Genomic DNA, 22591 nt, shown 5'->3' with positions numbered 1-22591 from the left:
ATAAACAATGCTAAAGAACTTCACAGTCTGTGAAATATGTCAAAGTGATTAAAAAGCCCAGCCACTGCTTTTGCTTTTTCATAACCACTGTGTCCAGCTCTTTCCTAGTTTGCAAGTAATCAAATTATGTGTCTAGAATACCAACATGATGGTGAGATAGGACCGATCATGACTTTGCCAGGTAACCAGTGGGTGAACAGATGACTGAGGGAACAGGTCATTTTATTTGTTTGTTTTTTGTGTGCATGTACCACACACAGTATCCAAGCTATGCCACAAAGGAAACTGGAACAGGAACTGGACGAGAAGGGGGCTCTTGTGTGATTTGTTTGGGTTTTTCATTAAACTCATCATGAAAACCTATTAAACAAAAAATATATAGGGCTATTCAAGATCAGGCCAGGGTTTCATGTAGCAGGAAGTCTGGCCGGCACAAGAACCTTCTAATTTAATAACAAGAGTAAGAAAAAAACCCTTTAACTTCCTTCCCCATCTAGATCCTCTGTAGCCCATACAGTAAGTTCCTTCACTGCATGTTGCGGCCAATCTCTAGTCAGGGAGGACGGAGCTGGCTTCAAAACTACCTTCAGCACCACAGCGAACAGCGAGAAGTCCGAGCTCGGAATAGAATGTGGGTCTCCCATTTTCACTGCACGTGGTAAAACAAATCAGCAAAAACACACTGGAAAGGCCTTTTGGTTCTCTGTGGCACTGTGACTAGCTTATCACTAATCCCTTTAACTGTAAACTTTGTCCTTCTTCTCCCATCCCCCATTACTGTTTGTTATTCTCCTTCACCTAAAAATTGCATGGTAAGCTCCTCAGAGCAAAGGCCATGCCTTTGTATTTATTCTGTAAAGCGCCCAGCACCCATTGTGGGATGTAGCAATTCTTCTCTTCTATATAGCTGCTTATCTACACTGCATTCATCGCCGTAGTACTGGAGCGCCATCCAGTCTTGAGCAAAGGGACTGACATCTGCTAGATGTTGCTTGTTCTCTCAAGGTTAAGAGTGAGACTTTGAACTCGGGCATATACTGTGAAATGCAAAACTGGACTCATCAGCTTTATTTCCTACTTCCTCTGGCTAATTAGCTCAACTCAAATGTTGCACTAGGTTGTTTGTATAGTTAGCACACAATGTGGATCATATCATTCATTCTATTATGGTAGAGCCTAGGGGCCAGAGTAGGTATCAGGGCCCCATTGTGCTACTCACTGTACTGCATATAATAAAAAGACAGTCCCTGCCCCAAAGAGCTTACAGTCTATCACTTCTGGGGGTGAGAGAACGGGACAATCAGCATAATAGTGTTTCACAGCATTTAAGGCCAGAAGGGACTATTGGATCATCTAGTCTGACCTCCTGTGTATCACAGGCTATTAAATTTACCCTATATTGAGGCCAATACCTTGGATTAGACTAAAATATTTCAAGTCCTCAAGAGACTAAACTGTTGTGTGCCACAGGCATAGAGGCGAATGTAATTGATTGCATGAGATATGCCGAAATGATCCTAGACGATCCGTGCTGCATACTGTAGAGGAAAGAGAAAAAAACCCCAAGGTCTCTGCCAATATCATTTCAGGGAAAATTCCTTCCTGACCCAAAACTGGCAATCAGTTTGACCCTGATTACGTGAGCAAGACTCGACAACAGCCAAGCATCTGAGAAAGCAGATTCTCTGCATCACCTCAGTGCACTTGTCCACCCCATCTGGTGTCCTGTGTACAGCAGTGGCCAATCCCCGATGCCTCAGAGGAAGGTGACACACCCCTCTATCCCTGCCAGGAATACATCTGGCCAACTGTGAATAGGGGTCAGCATTGTGAAATTCCTTCCAGACCCCTGCAGGTGACTGGCTGAACCCCTGAAGCACGATGTTTGGTTATGGTCATTGTCTTAATGCAGAGCTGCAAGTGTTATGAGCACGTTAAGGGCAATGTAGAGCTTCCTGTTCCTGGCACATGGAGAGAGGGATGAACAGTTGGATTCATAGATTCACAGCTCCTAGGCCAGAGGGGATCATCATGACCAACTACGCCAACCTCCCCCCATCTCTCTGCTGCCCTTGGCTGTAGGATTTCTCTCAGAAAGCTATCTGATCTCACCTTAAAGACTACAAGCCATGGTGAGTCCACCATCTCCCCTGATGAGCTGTTCCAGTGTTGCTGCTTCTTCCTGCTACGAAATTGCATCTCATTTCAAGGCTGAATTTATCTAACTTCAACTTATAACCACTGGAAATTGTTAGATCTTAGTCAGTAAGGCTGAAAAGCCCCCTCCCATCGGCTACCTTTTCCAAGTCAATCCTCACAATCTCTGCTAAGACTCTTAACAAAGCTCAATTGTGATGGTGGGTTTTTTTGAACAGATGCAACAAAAATGCAAAGATTTACCCACACCCCACTGGGGTCAGGTAGGATGACACTACCATCCAAACCACCATGAGCATTTGGTTTGGCAAAACCCAAGTCACCTATCTGAAACAGAGATGGGCCCGAACAAGAACCACTTATTTAGTCTCTCGCACCCTCCTGAACCAGAGACGTTTAGGTCAAGTGGGCCTCGTATCCAAATCACTCCTGGGTTGGATTTTGGGTTTTCCAAACCAATACCTGCCTGATGCAGAGGTTCTGCAAAACCAAAACTGCCCCCGTTTTGCCCATGTGTGGCCCCTAGGGGTGTCAGCAAGAATATATTTGTCCTATTTGGGCATTGCACAGTTGTCATGGAAATATCCTCAGCATCATTTACAAGCATGTTTTTTTGTACTGGCTTGTTTGACACTTGTTCTTTCAAATAATGAACAGAAAATTGGAAAAAGTGATACTTGATGCCAATTAAACTCTCTGCAAAGAAGTTTCCGTATTAATTATTATACGACGTTATCACTGGTAAGATAACGTACGCTGTAATGCATTCTGATTCACTGCTAAAATGAAGCAATACAACCTGCAATTATGAAAAATTCTACCACTATCTATTCTACCAAGCCAGGTGGCTTAAAGACTGACAGTTTACTCAGGATAAATGAGGGGAGAAAGATATTTAGGAATCATCATAATAACGAAAATATGGCCAGAGATACCTGGAGAACAGACACGTTACAAACAATTGCAGAAAAATTACCGGGACAGAATGGCTAAATTTAAACATACTGGGGAAAATAAATGTTAAAGATTGGGGCAGCCCCACAATTCAAAGATTGTTCCTAAAAGTGTCACTGGAAATGTCAAAACCTCTACTTATTAATAACCATATTTTCAGCAGTCAGAAGCAAATGGGGGTTGGGGGAGCAAAATTAAGTAAAATGACACACCAGTCTAAGAAAAGGAGGGATGAAATGGCTACATTTTAAGAGACATAAAATGACTTTTAAATATGACAGACTCTGTACAGGTATAAAATGGAATACTGTTGCCTTGATGATTTGGGGAATACATAGGATATTACTAGCACTGGCCAGGTCTGCCTAATTCATGTGCAGATTTACAAATCTAGGGTCCAGCGGGGCTCCCTAAGGACACACAATCCATCGCAGGAATCCAGTGCTGGGACAAGCTCCCAGGTGAGGTGTGGGGGGGGTGTGAGTTACACATTGGTAAGCAGATGGAAGGTGGTGAAAGATACACATTGAAACAGAAGGTGTGATTCACATCCCTTTAGTCCCACAGAATCAAGTACATGGCTAAACAAAGCTGCCCCCTGCCAGGCCCTGCAGCAGGGGTAGTCAATAGGCAAACTGTGGGCCAAATCCAGATGGCCAGATGCTTTCGAAGAGACCCCGAAATCTTTTTATTTACTTATGATCATTATTGCTATTGCGGTGTGAAACACGGTTCACTGGAGTCCGGACCTTGACTACCCCTTGAGCAAGAAATATGGACCTTGACCAAAAATAACTGATTACCCCGACTTTAAGGGCTAATTGCTCAGTGAAGCCAAACAGGCAGCAGGAGGCTAAGGAAAACGGGACACAGAAAGGAACCTTCAAGAAGCCGCTTTCCAAGAAAGGCTGATTGATAAGAAGATATCTGAGGGAAGAGCCTGCATCCTAAACAGGCGCCTGCCAGCCAAGGGATGGACACGCTGATCTCTTCAAGCAGAGAGAGTCCCAAAGCCCCCTGAGTGCCAGCCATGCATTGGTACCGCTCCTGCTGGAGCTCCCCCAGGGAAGGGGCACCACTCACTCAACATCTCACCCAGCTGCCCCCTACTCCTCAGTTGGGGGTCGGTCCCGCTTTGAGCAGGGGGTTGGACTAGATGACCTCCTGAGGTCCCTTCCAACCCTGAGATTCTATGATTCTACGACCACGTGCCCACCCAGGGGCTATGGCTACTTGCCCCTTGGGGGGGGGGGCGCACAGCCACCTCCCCTTGGGAGGGGATCGCCAGACCCTCCGCCCCCGCCTCCCGGGGGGAGTCCCCAGCCCCCTACCTGAACGAGGCGCTCCAGGGCCGGCCCCTTCAGGCACGTGTAATTGCCCAGCAGCTCCCACTTGCCCTGCAGCAGCTGCTGCGCCGAGTGGCGCTCGGCGGGCCCCTCCAGCGCCCAGAACGCCGTGCTGCCCAGCAGCAGGTAACCCACGTAGGCCAGCAGCAGCAGCAGGGTCCCGGGCAGCCGCCACCCGCGCCGCCCGGCCACGGCGTCCCCCTGCGCCCTGCACATCGCACCGCGGCTCCCCGGACTCCGGGCGAGCACCGGCCGGGGCCGCAGGCAGGCAACGCGGGGGGCGGGGAAAGGGCGCCGGGGGCGGCTCTATTGTAGCCCAGGGCCTCTCCGCTCCAATGGGGCTGGGGAGAGAGGGGCCTCCCCGCCTCCAGCCCCCTGCAGCGGGGATCGGGGGGCACCACCCCTCTCCCAGCGATGAGGGAGTCAGGAGCATCTGGCACCCCCGGAAGTGGTGGATCAGGGGCACTCAGACCCCCCTTCAGTCTCCATGTGTCTCCCCCGCCCCCCTCTCTGGTACCACAGGGGCCTGACCCATGTGGATGTAGTTAGTTTGTCCTGTATAGGAGCAGCAGGTCTGGAGCACCCCCACAATTTCCCAGGGACCAGATGGGAAAAGCTCCAGCTGATATTACCAGTCCCCTGAGCCATCCCCTCCCTCTTTGCCACACTCCTGTGGCCCTTTTCTGGGCTGTGCCTCTGGGTTTCCTTTCGGAAGGACGGGGGTCACCATGTGCTCCCCAGCTGCAGACTAACAGGCTCTGCCAGGGGGGTTCTGGTGGCCACTCAGACTTTCTGGTGCCTCTGTGCCTTGTTGCCCTCAACTAGTCATTTTGCTTCATGGTTCTCCATCCTTGTCCTACAGTGTGTACCGCAGAACCAGTATGCTTAATGTGCATCCCATCTGACTACTCCTGACCACCAATCTCGTTATTTCACAGATAGTCCCCTAATAGTGCCCACCTATCTAGGTCTTTATGTGTTTGATTCCATACATCTACTTTAGTTGTTGGGCAATCTAGTGTCATCCACAAGCCAGGAGCCCCTATTAGTGAAACCTCCCTCTGAGTCCTTTATACTTGGGAATGAAACCAGCAGGCCCCGTGCCACTTTCGGAGGGACTCCACTCATCATCGTCTTCCCTCGGGGAAACTGACCTTGATCATCTAACCCAGTGGCACATTCCCTGTGGTCTGAGAGGCACTTTATGGTGATCTGCAGAGAACTGGCTTTCCTCCTTGTTTCCTGCTGCTAAATCACATTAAAAGGCAGTTAAAATATTTTCTTAATATGACTTTTCCATGTAAGTGATTGATGAACTTGCCACAGGGCTGATAAGTGAAGGTGAAGGGGGGTGGAGGGGAAGGAGTCCATGAGGCATTCTCTCCATCAAGGTGTGATCCATTCTATGAAAAATATGAGACCTCCCGCCACCCTCATCTAACCTATTCCTTATCCATACAGGGCTGGTGCCTTCTATGCTGAATTTGCTAATTTGGTGGATTAGCCTGTTGTGCAGGACTGTGTCAAATGCTACCCTGAATTCAAGTAGAGTATATACAGTATGCCCCATCACCCCAGCAGACCAATCTCTGTGGTCTCCACAAAACAAAGCAAAACAGTTTTTGGACACAAGCTTGACTAATTTAGGGACAGATTGTGACCATGCAGCGGAGTAAGAGGCACCTCTTAAATCCCTGAGAAAGCTACCCAGACCTTGTGTCTGGTTAGACCCCAATGCTCAGAACAGCAGAAGTGGAGGAGGAGAGTGGAGGGATCCTTGGCTGCAACCATTTACCAGTACAGCTGAGCTGGCAAAGGGACTGTTGTAATTGCTGCTGGTACAGGGGGTGGAAAGGAGAGTTTCAGGGCTGTGCCTAAAGGTGCAATCTAACCCTTTACAGTTAAAGTTGCTCAGCTGCATTTTCTCCTAACACAAATATTACACATCAAAGGAATGAGTTAAGGCAACATCCACACTCAACATACAAGCAGCCTCCAAGCATTAAATCACTACCACCGTGATGTTCAACCGCACCAGCAGCATAGTAGTCTCTTTCACATGCTCACTTTCGGTTCAACAATAGTCACCTGCAATGCATGCGTCAAAGAACTGAAAATTGCATTGCAGAGCCTTACCTCTTACTTTCCAAAGTACTGTTATTTAATAATCGTATGTGAGTTATAATCTTAAAATTAGATGTCTCCGGATACCATACGTCAGAGGGATAAAGGAGGAAAAGATGGTTACAGTCTGCATTGCCTATCTCATAAAAAACACAGATACATTTCTACTATATTTTTACATTATGACCATATAAAAACCAGATGAGCTGCACAATGCATACTATGAAACATAATCATGTACAAAGATTACTGACATGTACTTACGCTATTTAATACATATATTAATGATAAGGTATATAAAATAACAGGTGAGAGTTCAGGTTTTCTGTCAAGAACTGAGCCCATTTTCAAATCTAAATCAGGAATTCCTTTGTTAGAAGGAACTAGGGGGAAGAAAAAGATTAGGCTCACCCCAAAAGCTCCTAAACGGGGCCACTTAAAATACCAATAATTTATAAACTAATTAACAGATGAAAATGAAAATCCCCAGCAAATTCTTTCTGCACTCAAAGAGTAAGTGTCGTAAGTCTGGGGAGGATACACCGTATTAGGGATTTTCAACCTTCTTCTATTCAGGACCCAAAAAACACTTCCAGTTTCCTGTTAGGATCCACCTAACATCCCACAAGCCACAAGATTCTGAGACTGGGGCCATGGAAAAAATTGCAGGTGGTATATTGGTGCTCGGGGACCTGTTGCGGTGGGATGGTGCAGAGGTTGCCAGACTGGGGGGAGATCTTTGGGATGGGTGTGCTGGTGGGCTTACTAGTTAGAGGCCTGGTGCCATCTTAGTGGCCTGGATGGGGATGGAGTGGCTGCTGCTGGTGATTCCCTGCTCATGTATCCACGCAGTGCCCAGCTCTGGGGCAATCCTGTTTACACAGGCTGCAATGTCAGCTCCACAACTTCAGGAGTGCTGCTTCCCCTGCACCAGAGCCGAGCACTTTACAGGAAGTTGAGAGAGCTCCACTCTGTACAGGAAGCAGAGATTGCTCTGTTAGCAACAGGAATAGGGTGCGGGCAAGATGCTCCTTTCCTATCCTCCCCTGGCTCCTTAGTGACCATACCATAATAATGCCTGGCCTGACTCTTATATAGTGTTCTTCAGCAGTAGATCTTCTGCCATTTTATTTTCCTCAGCTGGTAGGTTGTGCCCCAGCACCCATCCCCTCAGAACTCACCCGAGGTTCAAATTGCAGCCACTGAGAAACACTGCACTCTTATTCATGCATTAAAAAAGTATTTTGTCCCCGCTGTAAGCTCAAATCGCAATGTAACCTGAACAATGGAGCTCTTATGGCATCTCCATGCTCTCTAGGTTCTTGTCCAAGGCTTGAAAAATCCACTGGACAGTGGTGAAAAATAAACTTTTCCCTCTGGTGAGTGTGAGGAGCCTTAAATCATCGCCATCTGCAGAATTTAAGATTTTTCTTTTGTTTGTAATTTGTTTTCTAGGCGTTATGGTTGTTAAGAAAATCTTTCACGTGTGAGCTGATACAGCAGTAATGTATCTTCCTGAGTCTGCAGACAGACAACTCCAGAATCGCTGCAGCTACTCGGAGTATCGTCAAAAGCAGCAGCAGCACTGTGAACATAACAAGTCTCTGGACGTTTTCACTTTTACTATTCAGAACTAGGGCCAGTGGGGATTTTTTTGATGAGTCGTGTGTGTGTGTAAAAATGCATCATCATCAAAACCAAAACTGTTTGTGAAGCAAGGTCGGTTCTGACGAATCTCCTGACTCAAAAAAACGTTGAAAAAAAGTTTTGAAATTGTTGAAATGTTTCTTTGATGTTTTCAAAACAAAGAATTCCAAGGTACTGGTTCGGAATTACTTTTTCATTCAAATTTTAAGCTATTTAGACTAAAAAGAGTTAATCAAAGGGGAAAAAGGGAAACAAAACATTTCAAAAATCATTGCAGCAAAATGTTTCAATTGACACAAACCAATTTGTTTTTCCCATTCATGAACATTTTTGAGATTTTGTCCCAATTGGGGACAATACAGATTTTCAAATTCTTCAAAATAATTGTGGGATGGGAAAAGGGTTTGCTGCCCGGCTCTATTCAAAATCATGTGAGTGACACTGGAAACTGACAAAAATCATGTCAGTGTTGCTCTGCTGCTGTTTGGCAAAGCCAATGGCCAGCAGTGGAGCTATATACTGGTAGGAGGACTGGGCTGAGGAAGTGGAGATTCCAACTGCAAACTGCCAGGAGGCGGCATGTGTGTGTGTGTGAAAATAGAGTAGCAGCGAGCTCCCCAACATGTAATGCACGTGTTGTATCCCTGGTCTCGTCATCTTTGCACATGTTTAGCACATTGTGTGGCAGGGAGCACAGTGAAAGGTATTGTGTACACCTGCCTTTAGCCTATGGCCTGGCACACATGGTTTGTGTTGCCTAGATTGGATGAGGTGTGGAAGGTGTGGAAGACAGGAGGGGTGGGATGGACTCTGGATCGTATGCACAAGTCAGTACTTTATTTGGTACCTGATCGTGTCGTTCATACAAATGGCCGCCCACAATGTTTCATAGAGCTAGATAATATAAGGCAGAATATAGTATAAATTACAAAGACAGTGGTGTAAAGACAGCATCTAATGACTATATGTGAGCATTTGGTCTGAGGGAGGGAAAAGAGTGGATATAGGTAAGAGAGATTTTCACATGAGAGTTGCAAAAATATGGAGAGCTAGCTAACTCACAGAGATACAAGGCAGCTGTGCCAGATGGCAGAGGCTACAGAGCAGGCAGTTCTTGCACTCATTTAGGAGATTGTGTGAAAGGACAGAGGGGAGATGAGTGCTAGGAGAGTGGAGATAGACAAGAGCTGTAAGGTAGGTAGTAGATGAGAATGAGGTGTAGAATGGGGTGATGGTATCATGGGCCTTACTGAGCAAGCCCAATAACTGGAAGCTGTCCACTCTTATTTCCCAGCATTTCAGACTTGAGCACCCAGCCTGGAGTCTCCAGGTTCCAACCATCAGTGGGGAAAACAGGTACGAGGTAAGATGCAAGATCCAGCCTTTGTTGTGAATCTCCTCAGAATCCAGACTCCAGCAGAGCAGATGTGTGGGATGAGTTTCACGCCTTGTGCACTCCTTCTCCAGGCAGCACAATTTGCTGCAGATTTTATAGACATCTCTCCCACAGTGAAATATCAAATTGCTAGTTGAGAGGCTGTCATGTGGTGAACTGTAATCAATCAATCATGGGCCACTGCTGGTTAACTCTGTCAGTCAGGTTGTATTTTGGGCACACTGTATATGAAGGTTCCATTGATAACAGGTTTATAAAGGGTTAATAAGTTATTAATATACGTTATTAGCATTGCACATACAGAAGTAGCATATGTCATAATGGTTATAAGCATATCTGTAGAAGACGTTATTGATTAACTCTTTATAAAGTTTGTTGTATGTGGGACCCATATTTCTACGGTTCAGCAACAGGATCATTCCACACGTGTGGCTTTCGTTTTGCTTTACCACCTCCTTGACTGATGTAAGAGCTGTTACTCTTGGTTGACAACAGTTGTGAGAAAATCAGACTCCTTGTTCTCACCAACTAATGCCATGCATGTAACAGAGAGCAGGATTTGGAACGGGAGGAGTCAGCCAGTTTTGCTTAGGGCTGAATGGACAGTACCGACTTCACATAGTCCATGAGAGTTTCTTAATGAATGGGCCCAAAGCAGGTACCACACATTGGCAGAGGATTTCTGAACTGGCAGGAAATAAGGAAGTCTGCTTGCATCAATAGTCACTGAGCAAGGGACTGGTATTATCAAGGGACTTGGGAGATCAGGATTTGGTATCAGATGCCTGTTTATTCCAGATGAAGTTCTTACAATGCAGACAGCTCTGGAATGGACACAGTGTTTCTAAGCAATTTTAAGGAGAAGCTTTTCAGCCCAGTTGTCAATGATAGAAATGTAACCACTGAACATATAGGACAAAGTCTGCCAAGAGGTTTCAGGAAAAGCTTCATTTGATGAATGTGGTTAAACAGGTGGCCAGGCCTGGTCCTGTTTTTCCTCATTGTGTCTGCTTGGAAGTGAAATTCAGCTCAGCTCTCTTGATGTCAGGTATTCCCACCCTCGCTGTGAGGCAGTCACTATGGATTTCTGAACGCCAGAGATCAACAGAATTCAATTCCAGGAGCTAAAGATCAAATCAGAGGGATGGTAATTAATTATTTCAGGGGAACTTGCACCAGGGGGTCGTTGTGTGGAAAGTGAGTGATGAATACTGGGATGTTTGTTTTACAGTTTCACTCCCTCAAAGGTTTTTATTCAGCTGCTGCCTTTACACTATGAAGGGCTTTCCTTTCTTCTGAAAATATCTTCTCCCTTGGAGATAGTCTGCAACCTGTGGTTTAGAGCCAGCCATCTCTTACCCAGAAAGCTTGCTTGGTGTGTATGAGGCAGGAGCAGGAGAGCCTTGCTCTTTCTAAAGTGCTCTCCATGAGCCTCTCTCAGCTCGGTATGTGGATTCTGGGTTGATCAGGGTCATCCTCCATCTTGGTAATGGCTTCTTCTGCTGTGCCAGGCTTGTGCCACTTTAGCTGAAGGAATTTTTCCATCAGGTCAGCTCCCAAGTTAAAGACCAGAGCAAGCCAGGCCAAGCCAAAAACAATCCAAATTGCTGCCAGGCTCCTGTACATCGAGATGTAGTGCTTGTTAGGATCTGTGCCTGAAAAAACCATGAAACTTAACATGTTAGACTGGACCCCTGGGACTGGCAAACAGGCCAACAGGATGCAGAACACACATAACCTCATGCAAAGATCTACTGCGAGGTCATGTGAGCTACACAGATCCCACACACAAAATCTACTGAATGTGGGCATATGTCCTAGAACGATTCCTGTGTTTTCTTGCTCACGCCTGGCCTACACTAGAAAATTAACTCAGCATAACTATGTCATTCAGGACTGTGGAAAAAATCCACATGTCGAGCAGTGTAGTTAAGCTGACCTAAATCCCCATGTATCCATCAGAAGAATTCTTCCATCGACCTACTACCACCTCTTGGGGAGGTGGATTACCTATGCTGATGGGAGAACCCCTCTTGTCGACATAGGTAGTGTCTACACTGAAGCACTACAGCAACGCAGCTGTACCATTTTAAGTGTAGACATATCCCCAGTGTCTGAGGTTCGGCTTGGAATAGATGGAATCAAAATTGTAAGGCCCCATCTGCACACAGAACTGCAGCCTGGGAACTTGCTGCTTTATTTAACTGCATCACAACACAGTGAAGGGAAAACTCCCACTGACTAAACAAGAAGTAAGAGTGGCACGGAGCATGGCTCCATCCTAAACTACTCTGGGTAACCCATTTAACCCTATCATGACCACTTTACTATACCTGCTATACATCTAATAAATAGAACAAGAAAGCAATGTGACTGATTTACTCAATTTGTGGCATCTCCATGCAATCAAGCTGTTACTTTCATCAAACTTCAACTAATATGTGGTGTTTAACCTTAACCAGGGCTATGTAAAATTATTCATTCTAGCCTGTGTTGATGAGAAATGACCATGTTATAACCATATTAGAAAGGCATGTTTTATTCTACATCTGGTTCTCTAACATGTTAGAATATTATTTTAGCCACACCCATAGTTTATTACACCCATGTTTTTTTCTGTAGTATGCAGTATGCCTGAGTTCTGAACAGAGAGGATCAGATATTATTTGCTGACTACATTACCAAGCAAATAGTGCCATTTTGTATATGTGTGTGTGTGTCACTGATACCCATATGGCAGTTCTAGTGAATGAATGGTCAGTGCATCAGCTAAGGACCAAATGCATCACTGATCTCCACAGTGTCACAGCCAGGCCTTAAGGCAAAGAGGCTCTCACAATGCACACACAAAACTTCTGGGAAGTGAGGGGAGGATAAACCCCAGAGAAGGTGACAGAACCTATTGTTCTTTCTACACATGTGGACATTCTCTACCTCATATGTTAAGTGTATTGCTTAAGTGAGCTGGTGCAGAGAAAGGAGAAAGGCCTCCTCTCTGGCAGTGACTCTAGGGCACAGCCAATGCCTCTGGGGATTATATGCTACCGTTTGGTACATTTTCTTACAAGGACCTCTGCTTGCTACTAGTATTCACCCTGTAATTATAATCCCTGACAGCTCAGTATTAGACATGGCTTGATTCCTAAAAACGTTTGCTAGAGTTTCTTGTCTAGTCCATACGTGGGTGACACTAATTGGGACTGGACGGCTCGGACGATTAATAATGGGATATAGAGTCTTTCACCTCTATGTCTGTGGCTCACTCTAAACTGGGTTGGGAACAGTTACTATCTAATCAGTATTCAGTGGCCTGTGTGAAATGAATTTGGTGGGTCTTAGTCTAGTTCTCAGTGGACAAGAATCCATACCCATCACCACAATTGGCAACACTTAACGGCCCTGTTGGCAGTCTTAGTAGAGACATAGGGCCAGATTCTCATCTACTTATGCCAAACTTGCACTGGTGTAACTCATTAACCTCTGCAGAGTTATTCCCAATTTACAGTGGCCTAAGAACACAGGCCTATAAAGTTCATCCAACCCCACCCCTTCATTACCTACTACATAATCCCCAAATCCAATGGTGCTGAGGGTGATGAAGGTGAAGTAGAAGCCTTCTCCATAGCTCCAGCCTTCTACATAACTGAAGATCATAGGTGGGAATACTAGAAAAAGCAAGGTCCCGGCAGTCAGAAAGAGGGACAATGCCAGCGTCTGCACTACCTGTAGGAGAGAAGGAAAATGGCAGCTCAGTGGCATTGAGTGTCTGTCACGGGGTGGTTGGTGGATTTTTTTTATTGTTGCTGGTTTGTAGAAAGTACAGTACCCCACAGAACCCAATTATTGTGGGTATCAGAGGACAAGATGGAAGGGAGAAATGCTCATCCCCTCTTATGAACTGTAATCTGACCTGGTTATATTCTCTCTCTACAGATACTGAAGCACTTCTAATAATGGATTCATCAGCAGTATTGCTAGTGCTAACCATTCAAAAATCATGAGTCAGGCCTCAAAAAATCATGAAAGTTTTAAAAAATAATACATTGGGGTTCTTTTTATTTGCCCTCTAGTTTCTGAGCCTTGGGTGAGCTCAGATCACATTTACAAACATCTGTCTGCAACCAGGGCCGACTCCAAGTCTTTTGCTGCCCCAAGCAAAAAAATTTCCCCTTGCCGCCCCGGCCCTGCCCCAACTCCGCCCCTTCCCCGCCCCATTCCAACCCCTTCCCCAAATCCCCGGCCCCGCCTCCTCCCCCAGGCTCACCGCATTTCCCCTCCTACCCTCCCTCCCTCCCACACTTTATCACACAGACCGATGGGTGCGGGGAGGTGACTAGCCAGGAATGGCTAGAAAAAATAATCAATTAATTTCCTAACACTAGTTTAGAGCTAACCTATTTTCCTGGACTGTGACTTTCTAAAGTGAATGAGCAGTTAAAGCAAGTCCTAGAGATGAGCGATCCAGAGAGACAGACAGACATAGAGACTCCACTTTGAGAAAACAGGATGTGCCAGAATGGGCCATAGATTTGCCAAAGGGCCATTCATAAATCAGGTATCTGAGAGTCTTCTCTAATCTCTTTTCTCTGATTTCAGGGGCCAGCCACAGAGCCTTTATACAGAAATGTGGAGAACAGATTTTCTCCATTTACCTTGTTTTCCAAAATCTGGATTGACTCAGACTGGGTGACCTACTGACAGGTCTTACCCACAGAGAGTGAATATCTATCTTAATTTAAAAAGAGAGTAACAGAGGGAAAAGAATTAAGTGCAGAGTTGCTGGTCCAATTGGTGAAGGGATGTCAGATTAGAATATGGACCAATAAAAAATGAAATTGTCTTGGCATACAGTAGAACCTTAGAGTTACGAACACCAGAATTATGAACTGACCGGTCAACCACACACCTCATTTGGAACCAGGAGTAAGCAATCAGGCAGCAGCAGCAGCAGCATTTACCTATGTTAAATGTAAACTACTAAATAAATAAAGGGAAAGCAGCATTTTTCTTCTGCATAGTAAAATTTTAAAGATGTATTGAGTGAATGTTCAGTTGTAAACTTTAAAAAGAAAACTACAACATTTTGTTTAAAGTTACAAACATTTCAGATATCAGAGGGGTGGCCGTGTTAGTCTGGATCTGTAAAAGCAGCAAAGAGTCCTGTGGCACCTTATAGACTAACAGACGTATTGGAGCATGAGCTTTCATGGGTGAATACCCACTTTGTCAGAGGTGTTTGTAACTCTCAGGTTCTACTGTAGTTTAAAACTACTACAGGTTGGGCACCGTAGGCCTGATTCAGTGCAGCACTTATGTACATACTTGTAGTCCATCAAAGTCAATGGGACTTAGGCACATGCTCAAAGTTAAGACCATGCTAACGTATTTTGGAGAATCAGGGCTTAAGACAGGCAAAGATCGTTTCCTTCAGACAAGAGCAAATTACTTCAAAGTCATCATCTATAATGTGACGTGTTAACTTCCTGATATAGAAAGGACACATGATTATGATGTCCCAGGACATACACACAAACAGGCAGCAGCGAAGCCTGAGGTGCCACCTGTTTCGGAAAACCAATTAGCTTTAAAACAGAGGAAGACCAATGATAAATGGACACTGTACCCGAGCACGGCCTGGCTTGTGCACCCATCTCTCCAGAATGATCAGGTGTGCGTTGAGTCCTTTCCCCAGCTGATTGAGAAAGGCCAGGTTAAGCGGCACCCCAAACAAGGCATAAAACACACAGAACACCTGCCCAGCCACCGTACTGGGGGCCAAGTTACCGTAACCTGCAGTGAAGGAGAGAAAAAAGGGACAATTACATTAAAAGGCTCTAGAGTCGGAGTACTGCCCATGGAAGAACCTCCAAAGGTTTGGAAGGTCAGTTTAGTTCAGTTCCATTGAGGCCCTGCTTATTCACACCTTTCCAGACAGAATTCTGGCTGGAGAAAACGGCACAGCCACTGATTGGGCCCTAAATCTTTGTCACTATCAAATGAACACGGGGCATGAAAAATAATTATTTAAAAATGTCTTATCCTTCCACATTAGGGGTCTGATTTTCAACCCAGGTCTCCAATTTTGTGATGAACGCAACTAACTTGGTTTGCACAAGCAGATGCAGTACCTGTCTTGCACACACAGCACAGTCACCCAATCTGCATACACAGATGAAGGCTTTGCAGTTGCAAAATGGGCATGTGCCCACTTTTGAAGGTGCAATAAGCTGGGTGTGCAAAATGAACATGCAGAATTGGAGGCTGGCTGAAAATGTGGCGCTTTAAATATGCCCCATACTGATACAGACTCTCCTGACAGGTCTAGTCTATCCAGCTGTCACTAGCGATTCAGTCTTTCACAGGACAGTTGGAGGAAGCATCTGTTGTCAGAGGAAGAGGTTAATAGGAAGAGAGGCTGCCTCACCTATAGTTGTGACAACGGTTCCTGCAAAAAAGAAAGAATTGCTGAAGTCCCAGTTGCTGGGGTTGGTAGAGTTTCCTTCTGGGTTAACCCCTTTCTCCCATGCTTCCAGGATGACCTGAAGCAGAAGAAAAGCACAAGACAGGCAGGTGAGCAACATGTATAGGCTCATGATAAAGAGATCGACAGGTAAAAGGATGGACAGGTGAGTGTTGATGGATGTCTCAAGCAAGCTTAGATGTGTAATAAGCAATGGAGTTTCTAGACAGGTTAGAGTTTGACCAAAAGGACCTGATATAGGTCTCTCAGTGGCTCAGCAAAGGCCTGAGGAGTAGAGCTGGCCAGAGGCCTGTGCCCTCCTTATAGGCGAACAGGAGCACCCAAATATGAACATTTCAGTAACTTGCTGGAGGATGAAGGGACCGGAATGGAGGGGGCAAAGAAAGTGCTTGAATTAGGGAAACAAAGTGATGCTAAACCATAAAAACAAAGGTTGCTCCTCCTCCATCCCTCCCACTCTCCATCTCATCCCAGACTTATGTGTGACTCATGCATGTTTGTGGGTGGAGGGGGAGGAGTGGCTGGCTCACCTCTACATCATGAGGGTGAGTTCTGTTTTTAGCTATAGCTTCTCAGTATCTCCACCAATCATCTCCAGGCCTTTCCTTTCTGTCTGACAGCCTGGGGCTAATTAATGAGACATCCTCTGCTGCTCTAGACTGCTCTCACCTGCTGGGTGTTGAAGTGGGCTGAAGTCAACATGGGCAAAGAGGGTGCAGCTCCCCAAATTCAGTTGTAATATGAAATATTTTACTTGTCTGTCAAAAATCATAGAATCCTAGGGCTGGAAGGGACCTCAAGAATTCATCTAGTCCATCCCCCTGCACTGCTCAGAACTAACTATACCTCAACCATTCTTGGCAGGTGTTTGTCTAAACTGTTATTAAAAACCTCTGATGATGGGGATTCCACAACCTCCCTTGGAAGCCTATTCCAGCTTCCTTATAGTTAGAAACATTTTCCTAATATCTAACCTAAATCTTCCTTGCTGCAGATTAAGCCCATTACTTCTTGGCCTACCTTCAGTGGACATGGAGAACAACTGATCACTGTCCTCTTTAGAACAGCCCTTAACATATTTGAAGACTGTTATCAGGTCCCCCCTGGGTCTTCTTTTCTCAAGAGTAAACTTGCCCGTTTTTTTAACATTTCCTCACAGGCCAGGTTTTCTTTTATAATTTTTGTTGCTCTCTTCTGGACTCCCTCCAATTTGTCCACATCGTTCCTAAAGTGCGGCACCCAGAATTGGATGCAGTGCTCCAGCTGTGGCCTCACCAGTGCCGAGTAGTGTAGGACAGCTACCTCCAGTGTCTTACCTACAACACATACACTGCAGAATGATTTTAGCCTTTATTGCAACTGCATCACATTGTTGGCTCATATTCAATTTGTGATCCACTATAACCCCTAGATCCTTATATCCAACTGTAGGGGGTTTGGCCGGGGCTCGTCCCCCTCCGGGGCGGCAGGGAACCAGGCCGCCTCACTACCTAGGTCAGGTGAGTTGGGGAATTAGCCTGGCTGGGCGGCAAACAGGCAGGGGCTCAGGGCCTCAAGCAGGGGCTGAGCAAACAGTTCAATAACTCAGGCCCTGGGTCAGGGTGGGGCAGTAGAGAGTCTGTAGCTCAGGCCCTCAGGCAGGGGCTGAGCAGACAAATAGGTTTAGGAGGCCCAGGTCCTGGCGCTAAAGGACCTGGGAGAGGGGGAGCCTGACACCCGCACATTGGGTAGCAGAGGGGACGCAGGCCCTCCCACCCACTGCGTCCCAGCCCGGGGCCCTAGCAGCGGCAGAAGACCCGCTGCTGCGTCAGTGGGGATCCTGGCTGCAACACACTGACATCAGCTATGGGTGTGCTGCAGACAGACTAGGGTCGGCTGCCCCTGAGATACTTCCTACCTCCCCCTCTAGAGGTATCTGTGTCTGGACGGAGTCTCCCAAGGAATCAAGCACCAGGGGCTCCTCTGGGTACCCGGTGAGCGGTAGGCTTGGCAGCTCCTCTGGGTAACTTGCCACAGGCAGGTTTACCAGCTTCTCCGGGGTCTGGTCAGCGTCTGGCCAGTCCTCGGGTCAGCCACAAACTGCAGGAGTCTCCCAACTGGGAGCTAGGCCACAGGCATCTGGCTTCTCCGGCAGCCGGGCCTCTAGTGAGCTCTGGGGTTGGGCTTTTGTACTTCCTGTCCTGCTCCCTGACCTCTGGGGGGCGGGTGCAAGCTCCACTGGCTCTGCCCACTTTGGCGTCTGGAAGGGCTCGTCCCCCTCCGGAGCGGCAGGGAACCAGGCCGCCTCGCTACACCAACTAAATGCCTCTGGGTGAATAGAATGTTGCCTGGCTGCTGTAATATTCCCTCCACAGGGTGGTGGCATCTGTTGGAGTTGTGAGGATCTGTTCTATTTTCCTCTCACCACTTTTGAGCTCCAAGGTCCTGGCCCTCATCCTTCCATCAGGTGACTGAATGAACCCCATTTGTGCACCCACCACCCTGCTCCTTAATCAGCAGAAAGGGTTGCTTCTAGAGTGACACAAGACCTAGAGGAGCTGAGTGTGTGGCCCTGATAGCCATCTCAGCCTCAACGACCCAACAACCAGGAGATCAGCGCTAAAGGTTGGGGGATGCTCATTCAAAACCCAAACCCTTGACTGCTGCTGGGGCATTATCTCTGCAATGCCTCATTCCAGGGCAATGTGGATTGCACTGCTTCTGAAATGTTAGCTGATCTGATGCACACTGAATAACACAACTTTTGGTTGGTTGGAGTTTAATACCTTACATTATTCTTTCAGTAACAATTCCTACAACATCTGGGAATCTGCAAAGAGTGTGAAACCCATCAGTTAAGACTGTTGTGCATCTGGCCACATTCGATTCCATTATAGTAGCGCCATTCACACTTCTCTCCCTTCTACTACCAAATAGCTTTGTTCTGGACATTAAAAACCACTTCCGGGAGTTTGACAAATCAAACTATCCAAAATGACTGCTGTGGTTTTAAGTGAGAATGAGGAGAGAAGAATGAAATTTCAGACTGCACTGCGGTACAAATCTCAGTCCTTTGCCACTCAGAATGCCTAAAAGAACCTCAGCTCTAATCCATGGCCCACAAGGAGCAACTCTCCGTTCTCTGCAGTTCAAAGTGCAAATGCTCAGAAGTATAATCTCCACTAAACTGCCCACGCCAAGTGCAGAAGGAAAATGTAATGCATTTTTAAAACACCTTTTAAATACTCCAGCCATAAACACCATCTCTGGACCGTCACATCCATATCCTGACACTGTGGGCCATATCTTCCAGTGTGGTCTGTCTGCTTTGTGACTCAACGCTAGCAGGATCTGGCTGTGCCGCTGACATATCCAGACCCAGGCAGATCATTCCAGCGTAAGAAGGATCCTCTGGGACAAAATGTTAGCAGAATGGCTTCTACCGCCTCCCACCCCTGATGCTGGTGTAGTGGGGTATGGCTGGGGAAAAGGGGTATAGCTGGTATGCTCCAATACTGCACCAATCTATCACTGCCTTTTTGGTTCTCTTGGGACCATTAGCACCCAATGTAAATTAGAGCAGCCCTCCGCAAGGGGACCAGCCCTGCATAGAGCTATCACAGGAGCTGAAGAGAGCAAAGGTGAACTTTATACCACTTTTTATTCCTTCCTCCCCACATGCACTGCATTCTCCTTAGCCATCGCCAAGGGTTTGGCTCTGTGTGTCAGGATTGATGTTATCTGACAAATAGCTGGAAGCGTGGGCCTGGGCAGCAAAGTGACTGTAAAAATGGCTCCTCTTTACGCAGCTATTCTGCTTCCTGTCTGTATCTAGGGTCAGCTCTACTTCATTTTCTGACACAAAATACGTTTTTACCAGAGATGGGCCCAGGTCACAAAGTTTTATGTGAATTTCCTGATGTTCCAGGCTGTTCAGATCAGGCCCATCTCAGTGTTTCTCATTCTAGCCCTACAGAGCCAACACCGCGAATGGAGATGGAACAACAGGAATCTGCTTCTTGAAGAATCAACTCAATTGTTAATGGAGGTCAAGTCCAAACACGGTTACTGGAGATAATGTATGAGCCTGAAGCAACACTAACTTTTGACTCTCAGAACCCAGCGGGTGGAGTTGCAGGGCTGGGAGTCAGAAAGTCCAGTTTTTCAATTTAACTGAGCAAAGCTGACGCCGTGACACTGGCACACAATAAGCACAGAGCTGCAACAATGCCTTTTACACAGTCACTTTTCAGAGTAGAGCAACACTTCAGATTGGGTAGACGGGTGTCTCATGATTGAACAGGTAGACAATAAAGACTACCGACAGGTGATGGTTTCTTAGCTGTGCTCTCAGAGCTAGGGATTCACTTTTGGAAGAGTTTTATTCCTTCTTATTAATAATAGCTGGAAATGTGTCTAAAAGGCAGTGTGACGGATGACACACTGTTCTCTGCTTGTCCTTCACAGCTCTCCCTGTGATCTAATGAGCTGTTTTTGAGCGTGAGTTGTTTCAAGTCTGATACATGATAGCTGATACTTTGGTGCCCTCTGCTGGTTCTTGCCAGAACAGCTAGCAGTTGAAACATTCTTTGTATTCAATACAACCAGAGGCTCAGCAAACTTCTTCTTTCAATGACACCAGTGCAATCCCTTTCCTTTTAATATAGTTATATTGGTGTAAGACAGGAGAATTTGGCACTCAGGGAGCTTCCTAGGTTATTAGGGACTGGACTAAATAACACATTAGCCCTATGAAGATATCCCAATTGGGCACAGAGCTGAGAGTCATCGTCTCTCCATATCTGGACATCAGGGCTCTCTTCTCTGTCATATTCCATGCAGTGCAAAGCACTCAACAAGTAATACATTGCAGTATTTGTAATTACCCAGTGGCCCTAATGGACCAAGGTTCAGGAAGAATCATTCACTTCCTGCTACCTTTGTGATCTGTACTTCACTCTTCTATCAAGTTCATCTACTGTGCCTGCCGGGCTTTTTGTTGATCTGGAAATTGATCGGTGGAAACCCATCAGACCAAGAATACAATGCAAATTGGCATCCTGTTTGGAGTAATTTAATGGCCTTACTGAAACGGTAGGAAGGAAAGGCTCCCAGTCTGCTGCTGGAGAAATTAGAAGCACGAAGAAGAGATCTGATTGATTCAAGGATTTCTTATTGCCCTGTCATTGCATACTACAACCAAGGAGCACAGCTTTCAGTAACCTCAGAGGGTATTGCAACTGGCCTTGAACCTGTTTTAAGTTTAAAACCCATTTATTTTGAGTGCACATTGGACCAGATGCAAGTACATGTTGTGTTGGTTCCTCTAAATGACAAAGTAAATGAGTTTAAAGATCTCACTGTACATGCTTTCACTTCTGCAGACCTGGTGTCAAATACTGCCTGAGGTAACAAATGAAATGGAGTTTACACATCTTAACCGGGTACCTTGTGGATGTTTACCCACTTGCCAAAACCACAGTACAACATGGCATAGCTCATGGCATTTGAAAGGGCTAGAGCTGGAATCGCAAGGGGTGCTGCTGGACAGGGTCCAGGCAGAGATGTGCAGAGACGACACAGGTCTGGGCTGAGGTGCACTGGCAGAGCTGCCTTTCTTTCTTAAGGTTTGCAATAGTGTTCATCAGTGCAGTACCAAAGGGCTGAGCTGGGCACAGGACTGGGAGAGGGGAATTACGGTGAGGCAGCCCTCAGTTGCAACAGCGGAAGTGTGCGTTTGGGGAGCCTCACTGTGGGAAAGGCAAGACGTGCTGTAGGTCAGGACTGAGGTGAAATGGCAGAACTGTGTGGAGGGAGCTTGCACAGCATCTGCCTTTCTTTAGACGGCTAGTTCTTTAATTGCACAGATGTTAAATCGACCTGCTCATTTTTAGTAAAAATGGATAAACCCTCCAGGACCAAACTAAGCCTTGAGCTCAGAGCTGGGCAGCCTGCTCCTCTTACCTGCACAAACTGCTCCAGGGCTTGCTTGTCCAAGCACGTGTAGTTCTGCAGGAACTTGAGTTTCTCCAGCTGGAATTGGTCCCGAGACTGGGCCTCTGCCTGCTTCTCCAGCAGCTGGAACACCATGGCCCCCAGGAGGAGGTAAAAGAGATACCCCAGCACCAGCACCAGAGTCCAGTTGATCCGTCTGCCGCGCACCACGAGGTGGGACATGCTGCTGCTGTGAGGTGGCAGGCAGCTCTCCCTTCTGAGCACTCACTGGGTTAATGTGCCGCGAGGCACGCTGCCCCCGGCGCCGAGGAATCACACGGTCACGTTTCCAGCTATTGCTGAAGAGAGTCTGTTTAAACAGCTTAATGGCATCAGGCCTGTATGAAATGAAATGAGTGCAAACAGCGTTCATCTCCCTGCATCTTTTCTTCAGTCAGGAGTGAACTAACTGGCGAGCCCTTGTGAGGTAACATGAATGTTAGTCAGAATGCTTTACCCTTATAAAGTATCTTTTCCTCCAAGAATCTCAACAGGCGTTACAACTCTTGATGA

General features: G+C 46.5%; 2 protein-coding genes across 2 annotated transcripts in view; both read right to left on the bottom strand.

The window, feature by feature from the left end:
- The window catches only part of KCNK17 (potassium two pore domain channel subfamily K member 17), a 46723-nt gene extending 41998 nt beyond the window's left edge, over nucleotides 1-4725 (bottom strand). The window contains exon 1 of the mRNA XM_039528373.1: nucleotides 4443-4725. Coding sequence (XP_039384307.1) covers nucleotides 4443-4673 — 231 coding nt within the window. The 5' untranslated portion in view covers nucleotides 4674-4725. The remainder of the gene's footprint in view (nucleotides 1-4442) is intronic.
- Nucleotides 4726-10703: 5978 nt separating this feature from the next.
- On the bottom strand, nucleotides 10704-22261 carry KCNK16 (potassium two pore domain channel subfamily K member 16). The gene is made up of 5 exons (XM_039528374.1): nucleotides 22049-22261; nucleotides 16049-16163; nucleotides 15248-15414; nucleotides 13182-13347; nucleotides 10704-11279 (listed from the first exon to the last, which is right to left on the bottom strand). Exons 1-5 carry the CDS (start codon nucleotides 22259-22261, stop codon nucleotides 11062-11064), a joined length of 879 nt encoding a protein of 292 aa, XP_039384308.1. The 3' UTR covers nucleotides 10704-11061.
- Between the last annotated feature and the right edge of the window lie 330 nt (nucleotides 22262-22591).

Source organism: Mauremys reevesii, linkage group 3 (genome assembly GCF_016161935.1).
Source record: "Mauremys reevesii isolate NIE-2019 linkage group 3, ASM1616193v1, whole genome shotgun sequence".
In the NCBI taxonomy this organism is placed as follows: Eukaryota; Metazoa; Chordata; order Testudines; family Geoemydidae; genus Mauremys; species Mauremys reevesii.
The sequence above is the reverse complement of the archived record's forward strand: the minus strand, read 5'-3'. Positions and strand labels throughout refer to the sequence as shown.